Source organism: Jaculus jaculus, chromosome 8 (genome assembly GCF_020740685.1).
Source record: "Jaculus jaculus isolate mJacJac1 chromosome 8, mJacJac1.mat.Y.cur, whole genome shotgun sequence".
NCBI classification, from domain to species: domain Eukaryota; kingdom Metazoa; phylum Chordata; class Mammalia; order Rodentia; family Dipodidae; genus Jaculus; species Jaculus jaculus.
Window position 1 is genome coordinate 74,475,436 of NC_059109.1, and position 27,558 is coordinate 74,502,993.

The 27,558-nt window shown below is 51.7% G+C and overlaps 1 protein-coding gene across 1 annotated transcript; it reads right to left on the reverse strand.

The window, feature by feature from the left end:
- Nucleotides 1–109: 109 nt before the first annotated feature.
- On the reverse strand, nucleotides 110–27,558 carry Ulk1 (unc-51 like autophagy activating kinase 1). Its single transcript, XM_004668890.2, has 28 exons — nucleotides 27,434–27,558; nucleotides 26,965–27,057; nucleotides 26,840–26,881; nucleotides 17,109–17,141; nucleotides 16,644–16,680; nucleotides 13,466–13,639; nucleotides 13,290–13,363; nucleotides 12,833–12,934; nucleotides 11,796–11,854; nucleotides 11,630–11,712; nucleotides 11,261–11,311; nucleotides 10,816–10,904; nucleotides 9,947–10,094; nucleotides 9,381–9,435; nucleotides 9,089–9,178; nucleotides 8,637–8,762; nucleotides 7,143–7,288; nucleotides 6,897–6,983; nucleotides 6,276–6,544; nucleotides 5,373–5,566; nucleotides 5,019–5,128; nucleotides 4,789–4,932; nucleotides 3,895–4,085; nucleotides 3,559–3,731; nucleotides 3,368–3,486; nucleotides 2,846–3,003; nucleotides 2,012–2,147; nucleotides 110–1,918 (listed from the first exon to the last, which is right to left on the reverse strand). The coding sequence occupies exons 1-28, from the start codon at nucleotides 27,542–27,544 to the stop codon at nucleotides 1,863–1,865; spliced, it is 3,150 nt and encodes a 1,049-aa protein (XP_004668947.1). The 5' UTR covers nucleotides 27,545–27,558; the 3' UTR covers nucleotides 110–1,862.

A 27,558-nucleotide genomic window follows, 5' to 3' on the forward strand; every position in this document is an offset into this window, starting at 1 on the left:
TGAGGGAAATAGGACACCCTGAACAGACAAATCTCAAGTCTGGGTGAGGAAATGAACAGGACCAAAAAGACAGTGGCAAGCCAACCAGGATGAGCAGTGACACCACATCAATATTTCAAATGTTTATTTCCTTTAACTGATAAGACAGTGAAATGCCAAGAGTGACTCACACAAAATTCATTTCAAATTGACAGTGCTGAGCTCTACCTCAGAGAACGGGTTTGGCTCAACACACACACAGACATACATACGTACACACACACACGCACGCACGCACGCACGCACACACACACACACACGAGCCAGGAGGGACCAGGAACTAGGCAAAGGCCATCCTGAACCAGCCTCCCTAGTGGCTCTGGATCCAGTCAGCCACAAAGCAATAAATACATGTTACATGCGCAAGGGAAGGTGTGGGGAGAGAGGAAACTAGTCTTAGTAATCTTTCTCATACATCCAAAAACAGTGGCAACATTTCAAGTATTATAAGAAAATCCCACTTGATTATGTGTCTGTGGCATATTACCCTGAACCCTAGTGGGAGACCCTCAGACCCACATCTGCCCATGGACACTCAGGGATATGAAGTGGGCATGGGCAGAGCTGAGCCAAGGCAGAAGCTGACAAGCAAGGGAAGCTAAGCAAATGTCCAGCTTATCCTACCCTGGAACCTGGAAGACAGACCTCACAGTCACTGTGTAGGAGTCAGACTAATGGGAAAGAAAGCTCAACGGGCAGGGTGGGAGTCGCTTATGTTATTTTGCCTGTTGCACAAAAATTCATCCTTGTCTGCCCAACACATGTGAGGGATGGCAACTGGGCACTGCCCATTCTGCTACCCAACAGGGCAGGGCAGAGGGGGACAACCACCCACATACTCTCACATAAGCACTGCAGGAGGCAGCATCATCCTACCCAAAACCCACAGCTGGTGCCATCCTCTTCAACACTGCATTCATGACAATGTCCCACCCACCTTCAACGTTCCAAAGTAACTTCTTAAACACCTAAGTTTCCTTCTTTAAAGAAAACGTGAGCTGCAGAAGAAATAAGACACATTTTAGGAGCAAAGTGTGAAACATTACAACAGCTTGGTGCTTCATACTGACTGTCCTTTAAAGAACAACTGAACATGAGAACTGTGTCTCCCTGGGAAGAAAGCCTGTTGCCTTCCTCTCAAGAACAAGACACAGGCGGTAGCGTACATTGGGCTATTTATACACATACACATGGTCTGTGTCTGCACAACTCAGAAGGCAAAAGCCAGGAATGGGAGGCAGGTTCCCAGCCACAAATGCCAGTCCAGGTTTTCCAGTCTCTGTCTATAAAGTGCTCTGGTGACTTACAAAGCTGGGTGGGTGGCCTCAGAGGGAGAAGTTCCTAGAGAGATGGGGAAGCCAAAAGGCCACACCTCTTTTTCCTGGACAAGCAACAGGGCAAGTGAGCCATGATGAAAAGCTCGCTTTGGCTTGCAGACTTTAGAAAGCAAGAGTCTCAGGGCCCTGCCTGTCCTCAGGGCTGCAATGTGTCTCACAAGTGGTAGGTTCCCACACTTGCCTGCCTGCCACCTCTTGCTACCATGCTTGCTGAGAGAGGCAGCTGGAAAGGACAAGTTCAGACATTCTTGCCTTGGTGGCCAGGGAGCTGTCCCTGTTATCCTGTAGTCAGTCCATCTGCTAGCAAAGAATAGCAGTCTCCCAATGCCACATCTCCAGCCATGCAGCATCCCTGCCAGCTCCTGAGGGCAGCGGGCTCAGCACCATCAGATCCATTTCGAAGCAGATGGTCCAGCCTGTACTCAGATACCACCCCACATGGTTGCATGGGGTCCAGCTCCCAGGGCACAGGAGGTGGACAAGCAATCAGGGACACACGCCACTCAGCAGAGCTGACAGTCTCCGCTCAATGCACAGCTTGCCTACAGGGGAGGAAGCACAAGGCCAAGGAGATTGCATGAAGCAGGAGGCCATAACCCCATCCCTGAAACAGGCTGCTATAAATGGGTTCTCACATTTGGCAATGTTCTCAATGTCAGCCTGGTCTGTGAGCGTTTGCTGGAGCCCCTCCAGCAGCAGCAGGGCCTTGTGATAGCGTGGCACACAGCTCTCATGGTGCTGGAACATCTCATCCAGAGCAGCCGACTGCACCTGCAGGTGAGAATAGAACTGGGCAAGGCCTGATGCCATTGTGGCTGTGGGCACTCAGCACACCTTACAAGGTGGGTGGCCCAGAGACTGCTATCCCATAGTGAACACGAGCAGAGTTAGACCAACACTTGCACCAAGGGGTAGATGGGGAATTATGGCTGGTAATACTGTAAAGAGTCAGGTGAACTGCTTACCTATGTTGTGACCACTGCCATTAACCCCATCCCAAGAGTCAGAGTGGCACTGCTGGCAATGTGACAGAGAACCCACTCAGTCAGTCCTACAACTTCTGTTGACAATCAAACCAACCAGTAGCTGATGGTCACTACTGCCAGAGGCTAAAAGGGGTGGTGGTGGGGAGGGACTTGCTTGCCCTCAGGCATCTCCTTAGTGTAATTAAATGTGTGAGTTCTCAAAATAGGGTTACTGCCTCCTGCAAAGCAGGGAGTGTGAAGCTGACCTGCCAAGAGGCTTAAGACCAGGTTCTTTTGTGTAAGCTGGGGAAACTGAGCCTCAGGGAAGGAAGGGCATGGCTTGGACATCATTTGTGCTGAGAAACTGTGAAGCAACACGTCACTAGGCCGGCTCACAAGGAAAGCCTACAACTTGCTGGGTAGGGCATCATACCTAACTCTAGAAACCTCCAGATACTACTGTCCAAAAGCCCCCCAGAGCCTCCCCTAAAGCCTGCCCCATACCATTTGCACTGCATGGCTGAGGATGAGCCGTTCAGCGGTGACACTATGGATACCATCCAGCAGTCGCTGCTTATCCACGAAAAAGCGCTGCAGCCGCAGGCTGAGGCCCTGACAGGACATCACACTGGCCTTGTACAGCTCATTCAACCTGCGCACCACTGGGGTAGAGGGGATGTTGGGGAGGTGGGCATCAGTTAGCTCAGGCCCACAAGAGGACTATGTGGACACAGTAGCTCAGCGCTGCAATAGGCCACACTCCTTGGGGGCTGGGGAGCACACATTATGGGAGGAGCTTTCCCCAGCCCTGTGCAAAAAGCTCCAAGTCATGTCCCAAATGACTCTCTGTCCCAATTAAACACATGTCCTCTGTGCTCTGAGCAGAAGGCCAAGTACAGTATACTTGCCCTCTCAGCTGCTCTCTGGCCTGGCCTGAGCTGACCACATGACCTCATCTCCCTTCTCTCCCAGTTTGCCTTGCCTCTCTCAAACCTGATACCCCCTCCACAAACCCATAACCCTTACCCTGCTTCACAGTGGATGACAAGCAGAGCTTGCCAGCTCGTATCTGGTCAATGGCTGTTTGTAGGCCTGAGGACAGCAGCTCCGCCACTTTCAGGTAGAGCACCAGCTGCTCTGCGAAGCTGGAGGACAGCAGGCAGGTAAGAGTCAAGGACACCCAGCTGCTACCCTCCCATCAGGCAGGTGACACCTACCCCCACTCGCGGCTCAGCTGGCTGATCTGGTCAGCCACAATGCTCTCCTGAAGCTGGTACTCAGGCACCCCAGCTGCCTCACTGGCACTGCCCTTCAGAGTTGCAATCTCCAGAACTTGCTGCACGAATGCAAGTGTGAAGCGCAGACTGTGCAGGGTCTCCGTGTGCTCTTGCTGGGGAGCATCAGAGGTCAGGGCCCAGGCAGGGCCAGAGGATGCTAATAGCAGGGCAGGGAAAAGGTCGATCTGCCAGAGAGGCATGCATCCCCCCCGCCCCACCAAAGCACAAGCATGTAAGCCAGAGGAGCCACCAATACTGTATTCCAGTCAGCCTTACCTCCATGAGGGTTTCTTCAGGGAGGTCAGGAGCCTCAAAGGTCACTCCTCCCTCCATATTGGCAGCAAGGGGGTCAGCAAAGCTGCAGCAGTGGCTTGGAACACTGAGCTCAGGAGCCTCACTGCAAGGCCCAGGCACCAGATGGCGGGCAGAAGAAGAACCAGCAGAGCCCAAGGAGCTGGAGGAGCCCACTGTGGGTAGGCACTGGTAAGGGATGGGCAGCCATGTCCTGCTTCTCAACCTGTAATCCCCAGGCTTCCAAGACTCCACCCCCCAGATCAGGATGGTTTGCATCATCCTGATGAAACAATGCCCAAAAGAGACAACCCTGGGATCCCACCCTAGAGTGGTCTGGGCTCCACAGTAATTGGACCCACATCTGCCTAGAAAGGGTGACAGAAAACATGTGGATGCAGGAAGGGAGGGGAAAACATGTGGATGCAGGAGGAGGGGAACTGCTAGGGAACGTAGATATGGGGGAAGAAGACAAGGCAGTCACTGGCCCCAGTGCAGAGGTAGCAGGACTCCCACCCTGTGTCTGTGCTGGAGCCCAAGACTTCCAGCCTATAGTTTAGTTTTGTTTATTTATTCCATTTTATCTTACTTACTTTGGGAGGGGAAGGTCTTTTTGAAGGTAAGGTCTCACTGTAGCCCAGGCAGTTCTGAATTCTCTGTAGTCCCAGCCTTGCCTCAAACTCAGTGATCCTCCTACCTCTGCCTCCCCAGTGCTGGGATTAAAGGTGTGCACCATCACACTAGGTTTTAGTTTGGTTTTATAGGGCCAGTGGACATCAAGGTAAGCATCCCGGCCTTGGGAGAAGGTTACTTTGCCTGGCCCTAAGCTAAATGAAACACCAAAACTAGGATGTTCCTTCCACCCCACAGGACACTTACCTGAGAACATCCTGGTGCGGGGACCCTGGGGTGGCGTGGTCCCACTGGGTGGGGAGCCCACAGTGAACACCACGGGTGCAGGGCTGCTGGCCCCAGCAGCTCGAACTCCCGGGTGCAGGTTCCCTCCAAAGCCAGCAGAGGGTGCTACAGGAAGGATGCGCTCAGGGCCTGAACTAGGCTGAGTTGAAGCCCACCTCCCTCCTAGTTCCCTGCCTGACCAGGGTACATACCAATCTCCATGGGCTTCTCCTGCAGGCTATCTGTGCTGCCTGAGTCTGAAGCCTGTGTCCCGAATGCAGCCTTAAGCAGGAGGTCTGTGAGGCGGCTGGTGCTAAAGGACCTGGAAGGAGGGGAGAGTGCAGCAGCAAGGGAAGACTCTGGGCTCAGCAGTCTAGACTCCACTCTTACTTGCTCCAGCTCAGGCATAAGCAGCTCACTGGCCCTCTAGCTCACTCCATCTTACAGATAGGGCAACTGAGGCTGGACCCCAAGTTCCCAATGCCCATGATACAGGATAGCCACAGCAGCAGAAGACAGTGTTGGGTCAAATGCCAAAGGCAGGACAGTTCTCCCATACTACTTACCGGCCAAAGGGACCCCTGTTGTCATCAGCAGACCGCAGGCCAGAGCCCAGCTGCTGTCCCTGGAAAGGCCCTGCCTCTGAGAGGTCAGGCAGTGTGCGGTTACGAGGGGGTGTCATCACTACACCCTGCCGTGCCAATAGAGTCAGCAGGTTCTGGGAGCTGGGGGCCTTGGGGAAGTCAAATGAGGGCCCAGCCTAGAAGGGAAAAGTGGCACTGATAATGTCCACTGGCCTGGCAGCACGTGAATATAGTGCAGAGGGTGGGCATGGGACCAATAAGGCAGTGCACCCTCAAGGCCAACTCTTGAGTATGCATACACACAACATGCACACAGGCCCTTCTAACACAAAGCAGCAACTGCTATTTGGAGCCCCTTTTTGCAACAGAGAAAATAAAGCAAAGAATCTCTTTGAGATAGTAATCTGCAGTTTACATACATATATATATATACACTGGGCTATCTCACTGTGTCGCCTAGGCTAGTGTCAACATTCATAACCTCCTGGCTGGGGCTTACAGGCCTGTACTATGTCTGGCCTGAGACTCCATTCTTACTACACTCAAACCAGGCCCATACACTGTTGTGAATACCACATTCCCACAGAGGAACAGCCACAGTCAAGCAAAGAGGACATGGGGCCCAAGCTCCAGCTACAAGAGGTCAGGCCACAGAGTTGTGGACCAAGTCAGGAGTCCTTGTTTTGTAAGGCCATATGGAGGGAAATGTGCAGGCATCAGGGCTGGCAGCTTGGGCCTTGGAGCCAGCTCCTCTTGACCTCCCAGCCCGTCTTCCCTGGCCTGAATCAGAATCAAGCTGGTGGCTACAGCACACAGGGACCTGGTCATTTCCAACTCCTCTACCCCTAAAGCTCCATGACCCCCAGAAGTTAGCCTGGCCATTACCTTCGTGGGTGAGCCCAGAATGGGAGGCAGGGGGCTCCGCTGCAGGAATTCAGGCAGCTTGGGTGAACCGCGAAGTGGCCGGCAAGGCTGCATCCCTGGACATGGCTGGGGTGTACTGGCCTGGGGTGGACTGAAGGCAGCTCCCAGGGGATCCGTCGGGGGCTTGGGCAGTTTGGGGCGCACGATGTGAAGGTCGGACAAGTTGGGGGCACTGTGTAGGCGGTAGCCCAGCCCAGTGATGCGTGGGGAGTGCTCAGGCACAGAGGAGCCTGTGGACAGGGACAGGCCCCACTGCAATAACCTTGGTCTCTCGGTCAAGCATATTGGAAAACAGACCAAACAAACCACCACCCTACTAAAGATCCCTAGGGCAGCCACTCCGTGGACCTGAAACTCAGCATACTCAGTGCCTCCCCACTAAGCCCTGCCAGGGTCTCCAAGGTCAGAGGCACAGAAGGGCTCAGCTATGGGGAGCAACAGACTGTGTGAGCTAAGAGGCACCACTGGAAAGTAACTGACAGGTTTGTGCTAAACAAATCAGTTTCTTGGCATTTTGTAGTTTCTACTTGTAACTGCGGAGCCATAACAGCTCTCAGACACAGGGCTATGTGTTCAATGTACCTGGACGTGGAGACTTGCCAGCTCTCATCTCTGCTCCTTGTGGAGACGGTACCCTGCTCCAGCTGGGTCGTTCGGGTATGGTTCCCACTGGGAGGAAAAGGGATCCCAGATTATATCAGGACAAACTGGGGGGGGGGGGGCGGGAGACGTCTCCATACCCCACCTCTATCCTCAGTATGCATTTCCCTGAGGGTGGGGCATACTAGACCAGAGGCTGTGTGCTCAGCAGTCCCCACTCAAACTCACCTTGGGGAGAAGGTGTGTAGGGCCGGCCACCACCCAAAGACAACTTCCTGGTCAAGATGGCTCCATCAGCGTGGGATGGGGGTGATGGACTGGTTCTGGCAAAACCTAGGGGGCTAGTGCTACCTGACCTTCGGATGGCAGAGGACCTGCAGACAAGGTAGGGACAGATAAGACCTCACCATGTGCTACACCCAGTGAGGGCCACCATGTTGTTACTTAACAACTCCCTTGCTATACTGCAGTACTGACTTCCCAGTATCATTACTCCCTCATCCGCTGCTCATAGTCCCTCCAATTGCTAAGCTGATCTGACTTCTGTGCCTGACAGGAAAGGTGCTCTCCTGCCCTAGTGACTTATTTCAGTGTTTAGCCTTTTTTTTCTGCAGCTGGGGGTTGAATCCATGGTCTTGAACAATGAACATACTAGCCAAGTGCCCAACACTGAACTATAGCTTTAGCTTTGTGAACTCATGAGCCCCAGTCATTATGTAAAGAACAAAAGCTAAAGAAATGGCTTAACAGTTAAGGCATTTGCTAGAGAAGACTAAGGACCCAGGTTCGATTCCTTTGTACCCAGGTGGTACATGCATCTAGAGCTCATTTATATTAGCTAGAGGCCCTGGTGCACCCATTTTCATTTCCTGCCCCCACTTTCAAATAAATAAAATAAAATAAATTTGGGCAGGAGATTGCTTAGCAGTTAAAGCACTTGTCTATAAAGCCAAAGAACCCAGGTTCGATTCCCCAGGACCCACGTAAGCCAGATGCACAAGGGGTGCATGTATCTGGAGTTCGTTTGCAGTGGCTAGAAGCCCTGGCATGCCAATTCTCTTTCTCTCTCTTTCTCACTCTCCTTCCTTCTCTCAAATAAATAAATAAAAATAAAAGAAAAAAATTTAAGAGCCAGGCGTGGTGGCAGACGCCTTTAATCTCAGCACCTGGGAGGCAAAGGTAGGAGGATGGCCATGATTTCAAGGCTACCGTAAGACCCTGAGACTACATAGTGAATTCCAGGTCAGTCTGGGCTAGCTAGACCAAAGCCTTACCTTGAAAAAATAATAAAAGAAAAAAAAATAGAACTCTAGATCTCAGCTGGGCATGATGGTGCACGTCTTTAATCCCAGCACTCAGAAGGCAGAGGTAAGAGGATCACCTTAATTTCAAGGCCACCCTGAGACTACATAGTGCATTCCAGGTCAGCATAGGCTAGAGCAAGACCCTACCTCAAAAAAAAAAAAAAAAAAATTCAACTGGGTGTGGAATACGCCTTTAACCCCTGCATTCCAGCACTTGGAAGGCTACCTCTGACTATTTTGAAGTCCAAGCCAGCCTGGAACTACAGAGTGAGTCCCAGGTCAGCCTGTGCTAGAATGAGACCCTACCTCAAAATAACAACAACAAAAAACCCTCTAGATCCTGTATAACTATCCACAGGATAGTCTATGACAAGTGTTCAGCATGGTGAAGCTCTTGTTTGAGCCAGAGAACACTCACCGCACTGTCTGATGCTGGGCAGGTGACTGCAGGTTCTGCTCAATGCGCTGGTAGTTGTGTACCTGCGTGGGGACGGGAATGGGGACCGAAGCACCATACTTGCTGCTGGAGAAGGGGCCAACTCGACTGTGAAGGGATAGGATGGCCATGGAAAATGCTGGGAAGTCCAGCACTATGCACCTTAAGGCACACAACAATCTGGCCCTAGCCAGACTTGAAAAGAGCTGGCTTTCATACTGCACCCACACTATGGCCATGTGGTCTCCAGATAGTGCTGTTGACAACACCCCACCCTGAAGTAGGCCATGTAGGAAAACAGGCAGGGTCCTCATTTGGTCTCTTCACCAACTAAGACACTGAACAACTCATTAGTGCTTCTCTCTGGCCAGTCAGATCAACACCAGGCTTCCGGACACAGCAGACCCTGCCAAGGATGCCCCATCCTTGCTCACCTCGAGGGGCTGGGAGAGCTGCTGCAGGTGGGAGAGGGAGATGGGGTGCGGCCATGGCTCTCCAGGCCAGCAGAGGCTACCAGTGAGCTCCTAGTGGCAAGAGAAACAGGCAGGCACTTTTACACTGATACTCCCATACCCCAGACCTCCCTCACCCTGACCTTCATGAAGCCTAGCCTAGTGGCTTCTGTCTTTCCCAAAGGGCCTCATTCCAGGCCAAAACTGGACGAGGAAAGCTGGTGCTGGCCATTCCTGAAGCCCTCTTTCTCCCTGGGCAGAGCTGAGGGCTCACCCGCTACACAGCAGACTGTCAGGTGGAGGCTTGGCCACCTCAGCTACTAGGTCACCTGTAGAGAAGAAAGTATCTGGAGAAGGTGTCCTCAACCCTTCTGGACCCTCCCAACCAGACTGGCTCCATGCACTCTGTCCCATGTCCCTTTTCTCCCCAGAGGGTATGGTTCAAGCAGGGCAGTTAATCACTCATGTGTGGTCACTTTGTGGAGTGTAGGGTCTACACCATCCAGGCCTGAAGCAGACAGAGCCTCTGAGTGCACTGCATACACTCTACCTGGATTTTGCATATCTCCTGTCTTCTTTCACCTAGGAACCTGGGTGCAAAGACTTATCTCCAGGCATATCCTGTGGCTAAGACAGCATTCCCAAAAAGCTGGGCTGGTACTGGGGCTCCAAAAACCCAACCCAACTACCCAAAGGGAAGACAGGTCTGGACCCTGTGCTCATGCACACAGATGACTCCATGTTCACATGCATGTGCACACACGGTTGGTTATCTGACACAACTCCCACACATCTCCCAACAAACATTGTAGTGCTATTTGCCTATGTAGTGGGCCTGACCTGAAAACTGTGCTGGGACCATGACAAAATCATCCGTGTCACAGGAGTCTTTGCTGCTGCCACCTGAGTCCCGGGAGCCCTGAAGGAAGCCAGCAGTGTCAGCTGGGGAGGTAAGTGTCTTCTGCAACTGTGGCATCTCCCCTAGGGACTACAGAATAGAGAAAGGCTGGTGAGTTATGTCTAAAGATAATCTATCTCTCTTCAAGGAATGTGGTGCTACAGTGATGCCCTGGGCTCCTGATGTTGAATAAAAAAGGGCTTAGCCACTTCCTCCAACATAGCAGAACTTTCCCTCATATACACACACTGCTTGGGGTTCTGTGGCTTCCAGCATATCATAAAGAACCTCATCTGGGGCAATGCCACAGCCCACCCTTCTGCATCATGCTTCTCCATTTCTGCATAAAGTGATGTGGAGTTGTTCCCTTAAAGAAGCCCCATCCGGAATCCATTAGTATCCAGCAGGTGCCATGCAAAATCCCAGTCCATAACCTCAGAGCAGTTGACACTAACTACAGGGGCAACTCTACTGTGGGCCAGCCTTCTAACATGATGAGCACAGCATAGCCATCCTTTGCCAATGGACAGAGGTCACAAAACGTCACCTAATCAGTCAGAGCTCATGGAACTGAGCCAGAGCCAGATACAGACATTATAGGTCATCACTTTCAGAACCAGCTCCGAAGGAGCTCCAGCCCCACATAGGCATGTACTGGGATGAAAGGCGGCAGCCCCTAGACACACAAGCTACATGTTTCTACCAAACCCTTGAGACATCTGAGACTCAGACCTGGGCCACACCTGCTTTTGCAGAAGCATGCTTCAGTGTCCAGTGATGACCAACTAAGAAACAGAGGCAGGGGACATACCGGTGGAGAGGCCAGGTGGGACGCAGAGCTGCTGCTGGAGCTGCTGCCGGACCCCGAGCTTGGATATGAGGGCACGGGCACAGGTGGGGCTGTGAGAGGAACGTAGATCAGAGTACAGACTGGTTCACACTCTGACACTGCCTGACTGCTCAGCAGAACTACCCCGACAGCTTAGGTCAGGTCAGACCTGGCCAACCCCACTAAGACTATGATTTGTGTCAGCACTCCACATTTCCCATCACAGCTGCCATCACCATTGTCACAAACAGCTGGCATGAGGCAGACACCATTCTGCACTGGCACCTCCAGCTGTGCCAAAGTCTTTGGTACCCCCATCTTCTTAAAGTGTTGCTTGTGCCCCTCTACCCAGCACCTAAGGGCAGCATATAGCACCTACAGACCTGAAAGAGCATGTCATGTGTCCTGGACCCCCCAGTGGACTCACACTTCTTGATGGAGGCACTTGCATCCAGGAAAGGGTGGTGGAAGAATTCATCTGTGAGTATAGGGGCAAATTCTCAGGGAGCCTCACTCAGACCCAACATCCTGACCCCAGGGCCCTAGGTGTCAAAGCCATGCCCTAGCCACCTAAGCACAAAGTCAAGGCCACACAGGATGCCTCCACCACACCCCAGATGTTGGTCTCTGGACCTTGCTACTACTAGGGGAAGAGCCTACAGTTGTACTGTAGCCTCGAAGACTGGCAAGTGATAGGGCCCACAGGAACTGGGGAACTCACTCATGCCAAAGGCAATTCCCACGCCCAAGCAGAGGGGAAACAAATGCTACCAGAGACCATGCGGCTACCACTCACCAAAATCCATGCGGTCCTTATGATTGCGCTGCAGCAGAGCCAGGAGCAGCTGCCGCAGAGGGGCTGATGTCTCCCGGGGGATGCTGGGAACAAGAGAAGACAAGGCTGAGCTGGGGCTCATGTGGTGCCAGGGTGGACCTGCCCAAGGAAGTGGAGGGATGCTTACACGGGGACCAGAGTCTTGTTCTTCTCATAGAACAGGCGCAGGTCCTGAGGGCTACTGGCCTGTGGGAAGAGGACCATGTGAAAGCTAGCTCACATACAATCCTGACATGTACTATTCTTAACCAACTCAGCTCTACCACAGTCTGAGCCTCAGCCAGGACCACTGGTCAGCTCATGTCATGCCCACATGTGCCCAATGAGGAGTAACAACAGGGCAACAGGTAGGCCACAGATAATCACTACAGTCTCTGCCCAGGCAGGGCTGGCTGCAATGCTACATGAATCCGAAGAGCTTGGTACCATCTTCCACTGAGAATGGATTTTGCAGAGCTGAGAAACACACAAGTTAACAACATCCCAGTGACAGGGAAGTCCCTGTCCTGAGCAGTCAGTGTGGGCTTTTCTGGGAGCCATGTCAGCTTAGGGTTGCCCCAAGCACCCCAGCTCTGCCCTGCCAGGTCACACACACACACAGCCCTCCAGATAGGATGTACCTATGCTCAGGTTCACAGCTATGATTCAGAATGAGGGTGGGCAACAGTCAGAAGACTGGACCCAGCATATCTATGTGACCTCTGATGGGGTAAAAACAGAGGTGACCTGAGGGGGTACAACCTTATCCCAGTTAAGAGGCACTCTTCCAGTTGGGAAGTGCCTAAGTGGCAGGCATCTAGATGGCGGAGGGAGCTTGGTGGGACCACAGGCTACAGGACTGCTACTAAGGAAACATTGCCCTTCAGTGAGCCACAGGGAAGGTATATCAGGAGCTTCATCTAAAGTCTACATGAAGGCCACCCCTGTCCAAGCCCAGCACCCATAACCTCAAAGTGATTCCCACAGGGAGCTCCTGTTATGAGCTGTCAGCTAGAGGCTACATAAAGGCCACCCCTGTCCAATACCAGCACTATAACTTCAAACTGATTTCCCACCTGGCAGTTCTGCTGGGAATACTATTTTTAATCTCCAGGGTTGTGGGGATTCACTTATCCAAGGCTCATAATTTGAGGCCCTCCCTCCAGGGCCAGAAGGCCCACTCACCTGGAATGGAGCCTTTCCAGTTAGACACTGGTAGACAATGGTGCCAATGCTCCACAGGTCAGCCTTCCCATCATAGTGTTGGGACATGATGACTTCAGGGGCCTGCAGGGCATCAGAACTCAGGTTAGCCAACTGTGTAGAATAGACATGCAAGGGAGCAATGAGCCCTAACAGGTACTAGCCAATCAGAGATTATCTTAGCAAAGTCAACACTGTGAGTCAATGATATCAGGCAACCAATACACTCTACCCAAGCACAAACCAACCAGTACACACATAACAAAATAGTACCACTAACATGGCTGTTACCCAAAACAAGGCCACAGGAGGGGATCAACTCTAGAGTAGGAGCTGACACCCCTGCTCGCTAGGGGCTTCTAGTGAGGGGCTAAGTTCGGCCCTACTCAGGTTTGCTGGTATCAATGAAGGTGGCCCTGGACCATGGGTAGGCACAAACCATGTACATGGGAGAGCCGCACAGTGTGGCTGCCATCATGTTGCTTTGGAGGTATCTTGCAAAACCAAAGTCAGCTGCAGGAAAGAGATGGATCAAGAAAGCCTCAGCAGGGGTTAGCAGTGGACAAGCACCCCTGCTGCAGTCCCCCAGGGAGCCTCTGTAGTAATAGGCCTCACCAATCTTGACTCGAATGTTACTGGGGTTGGCGCGACGGCCCCCAGGATTGGACAGCAAGATGTTCTGGGGCTTCAGGTCACGATGGATGATGCCCTTGCTGTGCAGCAGCTGCATTGCACCAGCAATCTGCTGCAGAAACAGCCTGACAGTATCTTCACTCAGCGTGCGCATGGCTGTAACAAGAGTGGGACTCAGGCACTATTCTACAAGGACTCTACTTTCTATATGCCCCTCAGTTGTAACTCTCCATGCCACCCCAAACTGCTAACTCAATTCTCCTGACAGGATTCTTCCTTTTTTTTTTTTTTTTTTTTTTTTTTTGGTTTTTTGAGGTAGGGTCTCACTCTAGCACAGGCTGACCTGGAATTCAATATGTAGTCTCTGGGTGTTCTTGGTCTTGAACTCAACTGCAATTTGTGTGTTGAAATTAAAGGCGAGTACTACCATGCCCAGCCTCATTCTTTTTTAAAAAATAGTTTTATTTATTTAATTGTAAGGGAGGTAGGGTGGCAGGGAAGGATAGAGAACAGGCGTGCCAGGACCTCCAGCCACTGCAAATCAACTCCAGAGGCATGTGCCACTTTGTGCATCTGATTTTACATGGTTACTAGGGAATCTAACCCAAGTCGTTAGGCTTTGCAGGCAAGCACCTTAACCACTAAGGCATCTCTCCAGCTCCTCTTCCTCACTCTTAGACAAGCACCAGGCCCAGCCTCTCATTCTGGGATAACCCACCTGCTTCGTGGTCTATGGTGGCCTCCAAAGAGTGGCCAGACAGATGACCTACAGGCCGGGCCAAGTTCTCTGTGCCCAGGGCCAAACAAATGCCTAGGCCTCATCAGCAATGGCTCAGGGACAGATGCAAAGATAACAGATGACCAGCCAATCGGTGGAGGTGCTTACTGGTGCTCTGGCCCCCATGGAAAAAGTGTGGTGACAACTACCCATCCAGGGCCTGACAGGCAGGGACACCTAGGCCTGCATACCTTAAGAGACAGGCATACTCTTGCAAATATATACCCCAACACAGACCAAACAACTCAGACTAAAATCCAGACCCAAGTCCCAGTTTTGTGGGGGTTTTTCTGTTTTTGTTTAGGTTTTTTTGTTGTTTTGTTTCACAAGGTAGGGTTTCACTCTAGCTCAGCCTGACCTGGAATTTACTAAGCAATCCTGCAGTGGCTCGAATTTACAGTGATCCTCCTACCTCTGCCTCCTGAGTGCTGGGATTAAAGGTCTGTGCTACCACACCCGGCTGTTTCTACCTTTTTTTTTTTTTTTTTTAGGTAGAGTCTCACTCTAGTCCAGGCTGACCTGGAATTCACTATGTTAGTCTAAGGGTGGCCTTGAACTCATGGCAATCCTCCTACATCTGCCTCCCAAGTGCTGGGATGAAAGGCGTGCACCACCACGCCCGGCTTCTACCTTTTTTTTAATTAATTTTTTATTGACAACTTCCATGATTGTAAACAATATCCTATGGTAATTCCCACCCTCCCCCTACTTTCCCCTTTGAAACTTTACTCTCCATCATATCCCCTCCCCCACCCAATCAGTCTCTTATTCTGATGTCATCATCTTTTCCTCCTAGTATGATGGTCTTGTGTAGGTAGTGTCAGACACCGTGAGTTCATGGATATTCAGGCCATTTTGTATCTGGAGGAGCACAAACGGCTTCCCCCCTTCAACCCTCCCCGACCCCCTCCCCCCAACACAGCTTCTTTTTTTAATCCAGAAAATTAGTTCACTCCAGCCCAGTTACCCAGAAGGTGAGTAGCCAGAGAGGTCCAAGCTGGTGGCTTAGATACACACATGCAACAAGGACCCTGTGAGCACCTCCCAGACACTCAATGCTGCTGACCAGTCCTGCAAACAAGCACTGAGACTTCCTCACCCTTCCCTCCCCTGCAGGCAGATGCTGCTTGAGGCTGGCCTAGGGCCAAGCTAACACCTGTGGAGCCTGGAAACTGGCTAGAACTTCCTAACACTAAAGTTCATGGGTCCAGAAGGCAGTGTAGCTGCCCTAGGAGACAAAAGCAAATACTGGACAAACACAGCACAACTCAGCCACATGAGCCTATCCAGACAGTAAGCTGACCAGCCACTAAACACAGGTCCAGGAGCCTTGGAGCCACCACCATCCTCCCCCATAGCTGCCCCTCATTTGAGGTAATACAGACCACCGGGCGTGGTGGCGCATGCCTTTAATCCTAGCACTTGGGAGGCAGAGGTATGAGGATTGCCATGAGTTCGAGGCCATCCTGAGACTCCATAGTGAATTCCAGGTCAGGCTGGGCTAGAGTGAGACCCTACCTCGATAAAAAAAGAAAAAAAAAGGTAATACAGACCAACCCTAGCCAGTCTGCATGGGCCCTGATGGCTCAGTCACAAGCAATCATGTCCCTGGCCTAGGTACGTGCCCAGTGTCACAGCACATGGGAAAGTCCCAAGAAATGAAAACAATGCACTCATTAAGTCTGTCTCTCTCTGGAGTGTGCTATCAGGTGGTGGGCTTCTAGGAGGAACTCAGGCTCCTAGTGTTCCCACCCTACAAGGAGGCCTGAGCCAGAAGGCAAGATCTCTGATGGTAGGGCTTCTTCTGCACTTCACAACAATCAAACGTACCCACATGGCTTCCAAGTTCTGTCAACCCTGCCCTCCCTGACACCAGAAAAGCAGAGCTCGACTATTCTGCAAACAGCATGTGGGAGGTACTCCATTAATAGCTGAAGTCAGACAGATGATAAAAAGTATCTGGGGCTGGGCATGGTGGTGCATGCTTTTTTAACCCCAGCACCCAGGAGGCAGACGTAGGAAGATTGCCTGAGTTTGAGGCCACCTTGAGATTACATAGTGAACTCCAGGTCAACCTGGACTAGAGTGAGACCCTATCTCGCAAAACAAACAAACAAAAAAGAATCTGAAGCCAGGTATGGTGGAGTATGCCTTTAATTCCAGCACTCAGGAGGCAGAGGTTCGGAGGATTGCTGTGAGTTTGAGGCCACCTTAGGCTACATCATGGATGGCAAGTAAGCCTTGGCTAGAGCAAGACCCTACCTCAACCCCCCTGAGCCCCCTCCAAAAAAAGAATGATCAATGCTACAACCATGCATAGGGCAGCTGGATGTGACCACCTCCTGGACTGGCAAAGTACCCAGCTGAACGGTGCCTACTCACTGTGCAGGTAGTCAGCCAGGTCCCCACCATTACAGTACTGCAAAAGACCAATAGCATACCATCAGAGAATGACCAGGAACAACTCCCCAGCCCTTCCTGGACTCCTATACTTATTCCCTGGGCCTTTGGGCCTCTCCATTCCAGGAATCCCTACAATCCTAACTAAGAATGTCAATGATAGCCTAGCATGGTGGTGGCACATGCCTTTAATCCCAGCACTTGGGAGGCAGAGGTAGGAGGATTGCCTTGAGTTTGAGGGCACCCTGAGAATACAGAGTTAATTCTAGGTCAGCCTGCACTAGAGTGGGACCCTACCTCAAAAAACAAAACAGACAAAAAAGATTGTCAATGGTGTATGTGCCTGACCCCCAGCCCCAGTGTCCCTCACTCTGGGCCCTGTCCTTACCCTGGCCCCAGGTGACAAAAGTCTACCTCATTCTAATACTGACCCTGCCCAAAACTCACCTCCATGACCAGGTAGACAGAATTGGCCATTTCCTGCAAGACAGAAAAGGTTGTGAGATAAGACATGCCTGATGTGCCATCTAGATATACAGGGAGTGACCACAGATTCCTTTGACATGCCATTAACCCACAGGGCTTCAGAAAGACTGGACACAGCCAGGCTTAAGTGTCCTGGCACTCAAGACTATCAGTAGGTTCAAGACAGGACACCTAAAGCCATGTGGGCTATGGAGATGGGTGCTGGATGCTTCGTGTCCATCTGTAGGCCTGAGTAACAAAAGCAAGGGCAACTTAAGGCTGGAACTTGGACCTCAAGCCTCGGGATCTTTACCAGCTTCTGGGAAGGGGAAAGGTTGACCGGAAGTGCATGGCCCACTGCCTATGACTCTAGGCCAAGGGGAGCTGGCTTTGACCCTTAGTCCCAGGAACTGTCCAGCTCCCAGCTCTGGAATCCACAACAGATTATGGGTTGGAGCTACCAGGCTGAGTCAGTAGCCAGGAGGCCTCCAGCTGGCCAGACCCCATCTTGTGGAGCCCCAGCAGCTAAGGATGACTCTCCTCATCCCGAGGCATTAGGGCCTCCGCCCTCCTGCCTGCAGGACCAGGCCAGCTTTCTGCTTAGACCTCAGCACCAACAGATCCTTACCTGACACCTGGTATGTTTGTCTGAGCAAGTGTCCCCAATGGCTGCCCAGACTAATACAGGCAGAGCACCCAACTGATGGTGCCAGATTCTCAACAGATGCCTCCCAAAGCACATCTCTAGCTCTTACAGACACTAACCTTCACATGTTTCCTGGACAAGGAACCTGGGACCCAGGGTGTCAAACCTGTTAGGTTGGGTCTAGACGCCCGAGATTCTGTCTGGAGGCATCTTCCTTAAATCCATGGGGGCCCTGCCAGCTAAGCAGCCACAGGAAGAAAAGCCCCCTCCTACAGCCTGCAGCAGGAAGCAACCGCCCCCCATCCTGTCCCTAAACACTGGAAAATCCACACCTGACTTCACAGCAATTCCAGCTACAGAGGGGGAAGACAAATGGCATGCCCTGAAGCTCTTACAACAGGAAGAACCTACTCCTAGAGGGGGAAGGGAACTTCTCAAAAAAAAAAAAAAAAAAGAGGCTGGTGTCAAGATGAGGGCAGATAAGTGCTGGTTCTCAATCCCCTTAATAATGGCCAGCAGCTACCTGCCTCAGAGTCAGCCCCAATTCCCAAGCATGCCTTCAGGTACCAAGGATGCTTGCCCCTGCTCTGCCTCCCAGCCCCTAAGGTCAATGTCTGTATGTACCCCTAAGGGTACATAACTGTATATACAGGGGCCTGCATACCCCTAGTGGGGACAGGCACAAAGCATCTGAGTGGCACCTGTAGTGATTGTCAGTCTCAGTTACTGTGAGAAGCCACCATCCTTGTGCCACCAGAGCTGTACCAAAGGGGAAGTAAAAACTAAGGGGTGTGGTCAGGATGGCCAAACCAGGCTGTGCCGCCTCAGGTGCTACCTTTGCTCCAAAATTTCCACAGGCAGGGTGCAGCCTGGCAAGGCAGCCAACCATACAAGAAGGTCTGGACTGCCTAGGACCTGTGCATCTCAAGACTCAAGTCCCTGCCTGAAATCTTGCCTGCTCCACCGCAGGTGAGAAACCAGGGAGCCCTGGCCTGGTCCCACCTCCAGCTTTCACCTTCTAGGCCAGCTGCAAGGAAGAGATAACTCTGAGGCAAGTACTGCTGCAGAATCCCTAGTCACACTGGGCTGCTGGGGCCAAGCTCAGAGGACCTAAGACTAGGAGGAGTACAGTCAACCAAAATGGAGGAAGTAGGGGTAGGACAGAGGGACAGCTTCTTCAACCTGTCAGGGGCAAAAGCCAGCAGAGGGGCTAGGGAAGAGCAGGAGGTGACAGAGATAAAGACCTAGAAATAGCCTGGGCAATCAAGGCTGATGGGCCACTTGCTCTGAGACAGATACAGCCAGAGGGTGACAGATGGGACCCAGACCTCTCTCCTCATCACTGATACTTCTCTTTGGAATATGACTGGCCCAAAACTTACCCATTCAGTCAAGACAGTGGTAAGGATAGAGGGCAGGTCTAGGAGACATGCAGAAATAAGCCACCTCCTGCAAAGCTGCTGCCCAAAGACTAAAGGTCCTTCATGCTACAGACTGGCACCCATACACACACTGTCTCTGGCCAGGGCCCCGCATAGCCTTTCCCAGAATACAATCCTGAAAATGTACTCAGAGGGGCTGCAGGAATGGATGGAGTCTACCCCAGCATGTAGCATGCAGGTGGTATCCCACACCACACTCTCCGCCTGAAGTGAGAGCACTATCAGTTCCTGTCAGGAGCTACGCCCCAGTAAATCCTCCCTGGTCTGCTCTTCACAATGCCAACTGCTTCTCCTGGGGCCCCACAGCAGTCAGCAGGACAGGCCTAGAATGCTCCCCAGTGCATTTCACAAATGATCAAGCTGATGCCAGGAGACACACCCAGCACTACAAGTGGCAGGGCCCACCCAGGCAGGCAAGCTCAAATGCCATCCTCCATCTCCCAGCCTGTGCCAACACAGCCAGTTGCTGTCTAGAACTGCAATGCCCACCTGGGAGAGTAGAGCCATGCTTCCTCCAGTCTCACAGGGATGAGGAGCAAGGCCCAAACCACAAAGCCCACAGAACTTCTGGGCACCCAGTGGGGAACATTCCAAAGGATATAGCCCACCTAGGCCTGTCCCCAATCTTCCCCCAACATTACTATCCTCTAGGAAGTGGCTCTCTGGTGGGGGGAGGAGGAAGGGAGAGGCAGTAAAAGGCCAGTGTACAGCCTCAGTGGCTACAGCTACCCTGTCCACCAAGAGTTCACCCAGAAGAAGACAGACTACAAACTTATCTGCCCAGCCTCTGCTCAGCCCAATTTGGGTTTTATAAGCTCTGGGAGTCAGGAAGAATAGGGAAAACTGGCCAGACCCTCAGAAACCTCAAGAGTCAAGACTGTCTACCTAACAAATAACCCAAAACACTAAGGTCCTGGCAGGTATAGTGTATGCTCAGGAGCAGGTTTTCAGAAGCCCAACCCACCAGAGGTGGCAGGGAGGTGGCTGAGCCCTGATGGGGAACGTGCCAGGCCCTCAACAGGGCAAAGGTTAGCCAGTGGGGCCAATCACAGAAGGTAGACCAGACCTGTTTTGGGTTTTTCCCTCCCTGTGCATGAAGGCTCACAAAGATGAAACAAAACCTTCCAGAAGGAACACAGAATTAGCATCCTTGGGGATGGGCCTAGCCTTAGCTGGTTACTCCCCAGAGGTTAGTGTCTTGGGCAGCTGCACGGGCAGCCAGGCACGTAGGAGGCTGCCCCACCCCAACAGTGATATGCTTTGTTTAATAGGATCCCAGCTCCCCACCCTCTGCCAGCCTCACTCTAGTCTGGTGATCCCAAGCTGGATCTGGCAAGCAGATAGGCAGACAGGCAAGAACCCTGATCCACATAACTCCTCAGGCGCCAACATTCTGGGCTGCAGAAGATGGCAAGGCCATGGCAGATACTATTTTTTAAATATTTTATTTATTATATTTATTTGAGAGAAAGAGGCAGAGAAAGAATGGTTGCAACAGGGCCTCTAGCCACTACAAACGAATTCCAGATGCATGCACAAACTTGTGCATCTGACTTTACCTGAATACTGTAGAACCAAAACTGTGCCCTTTGACTTTGCTGTCAAGCGCCTTAACAGCTAAGCCCAGCCCAGATGCTGGAATTTTATGGACAGCTCCCAAAAAGGATGGGAGGCCAGCCCACACAGCTCAGGAGAGAAGGAAGACCCTCCCCCATCCATAGCCTCCCATTGTTACTTCTCCTGGGTCCAGGCTGGCCTATTCAGGAATCTGGCACCAGGGCACCCAGGCAAGTCCCTGAGACCAGTGCTTTTCACCAAATGTGGCAAGGCGGATGGCCAGACCCCTGAGAAACCCCAGAAATACAAGGACATAGCCAGTGTGGAGGAACTCGGAGATAGTGCCCTCAAGTAGCTAACTCCTCACATTCCTCCCCAGAGCCGACCACTCACTTCTGAAATCCATCCACAGCAACAATGCCACCAGACATCTCCCCCATAATACCACAAAACCTGGGAAAAGGGACTCCTGTTTCCCACAGCAACAGAGTACCCTTCCACCAAATGGAAGGGTTGACAATCCACTTCCATAAAGCTCACAGGCAAGACATACAGGCGTTCAACTCATGACACCAAAGAGCAAGGAGGAAAGGTGGGATGGCTCATGGGGCACATCTCCTACATCTCCACCAGCTTTGTCACCCATTTCATCATGGGCTTTTTGCACCCTCCATGCTTTTGTTATTTATAAGTTTAAAAGGAGCTGGGTGTGGTGGTGCACGCCTTTAATCCCAGCACTCAGAAGGCAGGGGTAGGAGGATCACCATGAGTTCGAGGCCACTTTGAGACTACATAGTGAATTTCAGGTCAGCCTAGGCTAGAGTGAGACCCTACCTTGGAGGGGAGGGGGAATCAGACTTTTCATGCATAACTACAAATGGACATACGTGTGCCCCCCCCCACCCCTGGCACATCAGGGACCAACTACCCTGACTGGGGGAAAATAAACAATGAGAGCCAGGTGTGGTGGTACACACCTTTATAATCCCAGCATTTGGAAGGCAGAGGTAGGAAGATCACCATGAGTTTGAGACCAACCTGATACTATATAGAGAATTTCAGGTCAGCCTGGGCTAGAGCGAGACCCTACCTAAAAAATATCTAAATAGGGCTGGAGAGATAGCTTAGCTGTTAAGTGCTTGCCTGTAAAGCCTAAGAACCCCGGTTCGAGGCTCCATTCCCCAGGACCCATGTTAGCCAGATACACAAGGGGGCGCATGCATCTGGAGTTTGTTTGCAGTGGCTGGAGGCCCTGGCGTGCCCATTCTCTCTCCCTCCCTCCCTCTCTCTGTCTTTCTCTCTCTGCCACTCTCAAATAAATAAATAAATGGAAAAAAAAAAAAAAAAAAGCAAGCCAAACATGGTACTTGTAATCCCAGACCTAAGGAGGTTGAGGGAGGCAGGAAGCCAAATGAAGATAAACAGCAGAACCAAGGGGGGAAAAAAAAAAAAAAACATGATAAAACACAATGTGCAGACCTGCCTGGACCCTGGGGAGGGAGGGGCTACACAGCCAACAGGGTTCCTATGACCAGCCTTGCCTCATCTAGTTTGGGAAGGCACTGCAGCCAAGCCCCCATCACAGGCCCAGATCAATAGTTTCTACTGTGCCCTTCTGGGCCCAAGCCTTGGGCAGCAGGGGACTCAGGATAGGTAGGTCTGCAAGATCCAGGTGAGTCACCTGGTAGCCTGGCAAGGAACCAGGTTGCAAGGAAAAGCCAGAACATGTACTGGCCTCCAGGGGGTCACCACCACTAAGGCAGGGACACTGGTAAGCACTGGGCCTATGTTCACAGCCCAGTATCCTGATTCTGGGACTGCCTGCTCTCCCAGGGTGAGAACCAGTCTAGGCAAATTAGGCTAAAAGCACACACCCACCCTTAATGAAGGCCAAGTGCCTCGCTGCCAAACAGACTGGGGTGGACTTAAAAGAGCAGTTTGACATGCTCAAGGTCCTGGGTTCAACCTTGTGGTAGTTTGAATAGATGGCCCCCAATATATTCAGTGTTTTATTAGTTTGTAGTTTGCATCTGCAGCCACCTGGCTGGAGGTAGAATGTCACTGGGTGGATCTTAAGGTGTGATGGTGGGTTTCAGATTTCAATCCAAAACATGTAAAGTGTGCCTAGCTGGAGTTCCTGAAGTGTGGTGTGCCATGTGGCTTTTCACTTTTAGGCTTGTGCTTCTCTGTTTGATCCTGTGAAAGCAGGCCAGCTTCTGCCATTATGGAACTTCCCCAGTATCTGTAAGCTTCAATAAATTCCTTCCTCTGTAACTGTGCCTGGCCTGGAAGTTCATCTCAGCGAACCTGAAGCTGTCTGCTACAAGCCCCCAGCATCACCAAGAAAAGAGGAGGAATGGAACTGAATGTAAAACATGCCCCACAGGCTTGAACACAAGCAGAGGGTAGGAGCTGGGGATCTGGAACACCTGGGTCAGGAGGCATGGCTGACAGAGAAGGTACACGGGGTAGATCTTTGTGGATTTGATTTGCTCCTGTCAGGTATGTCACACAAGGAGAAGAGTAGCTAATAAAATGGGTGTGGTGGTACAAACCTATAATTATAATAATCAGGGGACTAAGGTAGGAATTATCCCAGGTCTGGGGCCAGCCTGAGCTACATAGTAAGACCCTGTCTCAAACCAAAAAATCAAGATAAAAAGGGGATAAAGGTACATGCCTGTAATCCTAGCACTTGGTGGTTAAGACAGGACAATTGCTGGGAGTTTGAAGCCAACTTGTACTTCATACTGAGTCCCAAGCTAGTCTGGACTATAGAGACTGTCAAACAAAAAGCAAACAAAAAGAAATGAGGTGGGGGGGACAATTTGCAACCTATCACATAAGAACTGGTTTCCTTTAATATAGAGAGTTCCTACATGTCAATAACATTTATACTGCACTCAATACCAAGCAGGCACAGATGTAAGAGTCAAGTTGCCATCATAATTACAGATCCCTTAGTGATAAGAACACTTGCCCCAGGTCTCACAACAGAGCCAGGACTCAGGCCCAGGTGACTAACTTCATAAACCCATCCAGCCTCAGGAAGAAAAAGACTAAGATCATGCTGGAAACATACCAGAGTAGGAGGCATTTCCACTTCCACCATTCAGAAGCTACTGGGTCCCACTCAGAACATGGAAACAACCACTGGTGCAACCATGTCCATGTCTAACCACTAAGTCAAGCCAACCTGCATACAACTGCAGGAGTTGGCTGCCAAGCGACCACTGGCATTGCCTTTCTGGAAGGCAACTGGCAGCAGCCACCCAGACTATACAACACACATGCCTTTGCCCAGGGCTCTGACTTCTAGGAATCCATCCTACAACTCCAGTGCAGCCAAAGAGCCCAAAGACAAACACGACCACATCTTGACTTGCCAGAATCCTAGAATAGCCTGCGTCCTTCAGGACGAAGTTGGTTAAGTGAACCATGGATGATCATGTCATAGGTACCACATGGACATACGTAGCTACCACAGGGCTGCAGAGATGGCTTTACAGTTAAGGCGCTTGCCTGCAAAGCCTAAGGACCCAGGTTCAATTCCCCAGGACCCATGTAAGCCAGATGCTCAAGGAAATGCATGTGTCTGAAGTTCATTTGAGGTAGCTGGAGGCCCTGGGGCACCCAAAATGCCCTACCTAACTGCCTCTTTCTCTCTCTCAAATAAATATTTTAAAAACCAAAAAATAACCTCCACAACCACCAACACAGCAAAAACCAGAGAATACACTTCCCTCTACATCTAAACCTGTGGTCTTGATAGGATAGCAGTCCACACACACAACAGCATATGCAGGTCAGCATATATGGCCCAGGTGACCATTTCTCTTGCAGCCTGGCTTAGAACCACTGACCCTGCAGGTGGCCACTCTAGCAGGGAACCAGGTATAATTCTGATATGGAAAGTGGTGTGGTATGTGACAGCAAACAGAAGTTCCACTCTTCTCCAAGTAAGACATGTTCTCAAATGAAAAACAAAACAAAATGAACAAACAAAAAACATGAGGGGAGTAGTGTGGTGGAGAAGAAAGAACTTCTGTTTATAGTGACCCAGAAACCATCCCAACAGAAGACAGTAGGGCTCCACCTGCATAGGGATGGAAGGTAATCTTTTTTAATTCTTTTTTCTTTGGGGGGGGGGTTGTTATTCTAAGGTAGGGTCTCGCTCGCTCTAGCTCAAGCTGACCTGGAATCACTATATAGTCCCAAGGTAGCCTCGAGCTCATGGCCAGCCATCCTCCTACCTCCTCCCACCTTGGAGATACTACTACCTTGGCCTCCCCAAGTGCTGAGATTAAAGGTTTGCACCACCGTGCCAGGGTTCCACCACTTTTGAGACAGTGTCTCTTAGTGGACAGAACTCTCCAAATAGGCTAGACTACCTAACTGGTGAGCTCCAGAGATCTGCCTGTCTCATTCTAAAGCCTGGGTCACAGGTATGAATTACTCCTTGCATTTTTACATGCATGAGTCCAGGGATCAAACTCATGTCCTCATACTTACAAGACAGGCGCTTTACCAACTGAGCTATCTCCCCATCCCCACTCATTTTCAAAGGCCTATCTTTTTCTGGCCCTGTGTCAAACACTAACAAAAATGTCAAGTATACAGGGCAATGACCCTCACACTGTGGGAAGAAGGGACCTGGACTTAGCAGCGCTCAAGCTGGTATTTCTCAGCATATCCTCTGGGCAGAGGAAGTCACAGCCTTGCCAACAACTGGAGGAAGTGGCAAATGCCCAGTCAGGTGTGTGGCCCAACTGGATGGGGTAGAACAAGAAAATCAGAGGGGGAGCATATTCTAAGTATGCAATGTACCCAAACCACTATCTGTCCAGTCCCAGAGTGCCAACCCTTAAAATGCCTAGGCAGGGGACTGCAGGAGCCTTGAGGGGATCATGGGGTAGTGAGTGTCCGGTCTATCCCTGTGCATGTCAAGGCTGTCCATCTGCCCTGGATTCCACAAGTACATAGGCTGTGGTGGTGTGGAGGAGGGTAGGGAGAAGAGTCGAAGAAAGAGAGATAGGACAAGGTAGAGGAAGGAAAACAGGCAGCAGGAAGGGCAGCCTCCCGGACCTAGAACACAATGTCTCCAGTGGTTTCCAGGTACTGCCACACTGGACACAGGCCCTACCCACATGTCACCTCATGACGTGTCACAGACCCCAAGGCCACAGCAAAGCTGAAAGGGGAGGAGGGAGGGCAAGAGAGGGAGAGGGAGGAGGCTACCAAAACACAGCAACCGCTGGGAACTTCCCTCAGCCAGGGCTGGTGTGGCCCCAGTAAACAGATTTCAAAACCATTAGTCAGCATTTGGCCTGGCAAAGCAGCACCTTGGGTTCCTGGTCCCCACTCTGGGCATCCAGGACCCCAGGACCTCCAGCACCTACCACTGATGGGCTCAGAGCACTGGGGAGCAATGTAGAGACCTGCTGGCTTGCCAGTTTGGGGTGAGGTCCTGAAGAGACTTCATCGGTAGTAGGGTACAGCAGGCCCAGTCCCAACAGGAGGCTAGAAGGAACCTCCGGCAGCCCCTCCCCCTCCCAGCCTCTGACGCAGGAGACTGGCCAATGCCAGGCCACTGGAGCAATGTCAACAAACTCTCCAGCCCAGACAGGTGGGCCTGCCTAGGACATTAGGCTGTTAGGGTCACTAGGTCAGACACAAGAGGAAAGGGTTGGTCACCCAGTGCTAGGCTATGCTGACCCCAGATCATACATGAACAGAGCAACAGAACCCCTGAGGGGATCCACCAGGAGGGCTTGTGGCCCCCTTCTCTTTCAGACAACAGAACAAACTATGAGCCCAAAACCCAGGAGAAACTGGACCAGACCTGGTCCAGAGATGGGGTCTCAGGAGCCTTGTAGGACTTCGGAACTGGGCAGGCCAGACACCACCTCCTCCTACACCACACACTAACCTGAAGTTATCCACTGCCCACCAGGAGCACCAACAGTGGGCCACCGAGGGCCTGTAGTCCCAGGATCACCTGTAAGGGTGACATTACCCTTCCTCATGGCACACATACCACCACCTGCAGTATCTGCCCATGGTCTTACCTGGAAGTCATACAACGCCACGATGTTTTCATGCTTTAGTTCCTAGGACACAAATCCAAGTTTCTCGTAAGTGAGGGTGAGTGAGGTGGCCCACCATCTCCCTGTCGCTCCAGGTCCTGGCTCACCTTGAGGATTTTGATTTCCTTCCCCAGTAGTGTCTGGGACTTGGCGAGGTTCTTCTTGTTAATACACTTGACGGCGACCTCCAGGTCGTGCTTCTGAAAACCAAACATGGACCTTCAGACCTGGGACCTCCAGTTGTCTCAGGTTGGGGACACACCAAGGGCCTGAAATGGAGGTACCGAGGCAAGCAGACACGGCTCTTGACAGGGCCTGTGATCTAGGTGGGGTTCCAGACTAGGTTCCCAAGTCTAGACTGAGTTTCCAGGGCTAGGACCCCAAACACAAGTCCTAGGCTGGGGTGGAGAGGTTTGTTAAGACTAGAGTAACAAATGGGTTTTCGAGGCTCGGGTCCTGAACAGGGTTCTTCAGAGTTCAGGATACAGGATCATGGGGTTGGGTCCGGGCTGGAATCGTAAGCTAGAGTTAAGGACTATGGCCCCGCCAGGCAGGCCTCACGGGAGCTTCACCTACCTCGCGGTGGCGCCCCTTGAAGACCACCGCGAAGGCGCCATGCCCGATCAGGTCTTTGCGGGAGAACTCGAACTTGCCCACGGTCTCGAGGCCGCCGCGGCCCGGCTCCATGGCGCGGGGGAGCC

Bases quoted from the DNA above. Each gene is read 5' to 3' on its own strand.
- Ulk1 (XM_004668890.2), bottom strand. From the start codon at position 27,544: ATGGAGCCGGGCCGCGGCGGCCTCGAGACCGTGGGCAAGTTCGAGTTC. The intron at 3,004-3,367 runs GTAAGGGTTATG...CCTCTACCCCAG, and splicing joins GTCATCCACTGTGAAGCAGG to TGGTGCGCAGGTTGAATGAG. The intron at 2,148-2,845 runs GTATGGGGCAGG...TCTCACCTGCAG, and splicing joins TCAGCCATGCAGTGCAAATG to GTGCAGTCGGCTGCTCTGGA.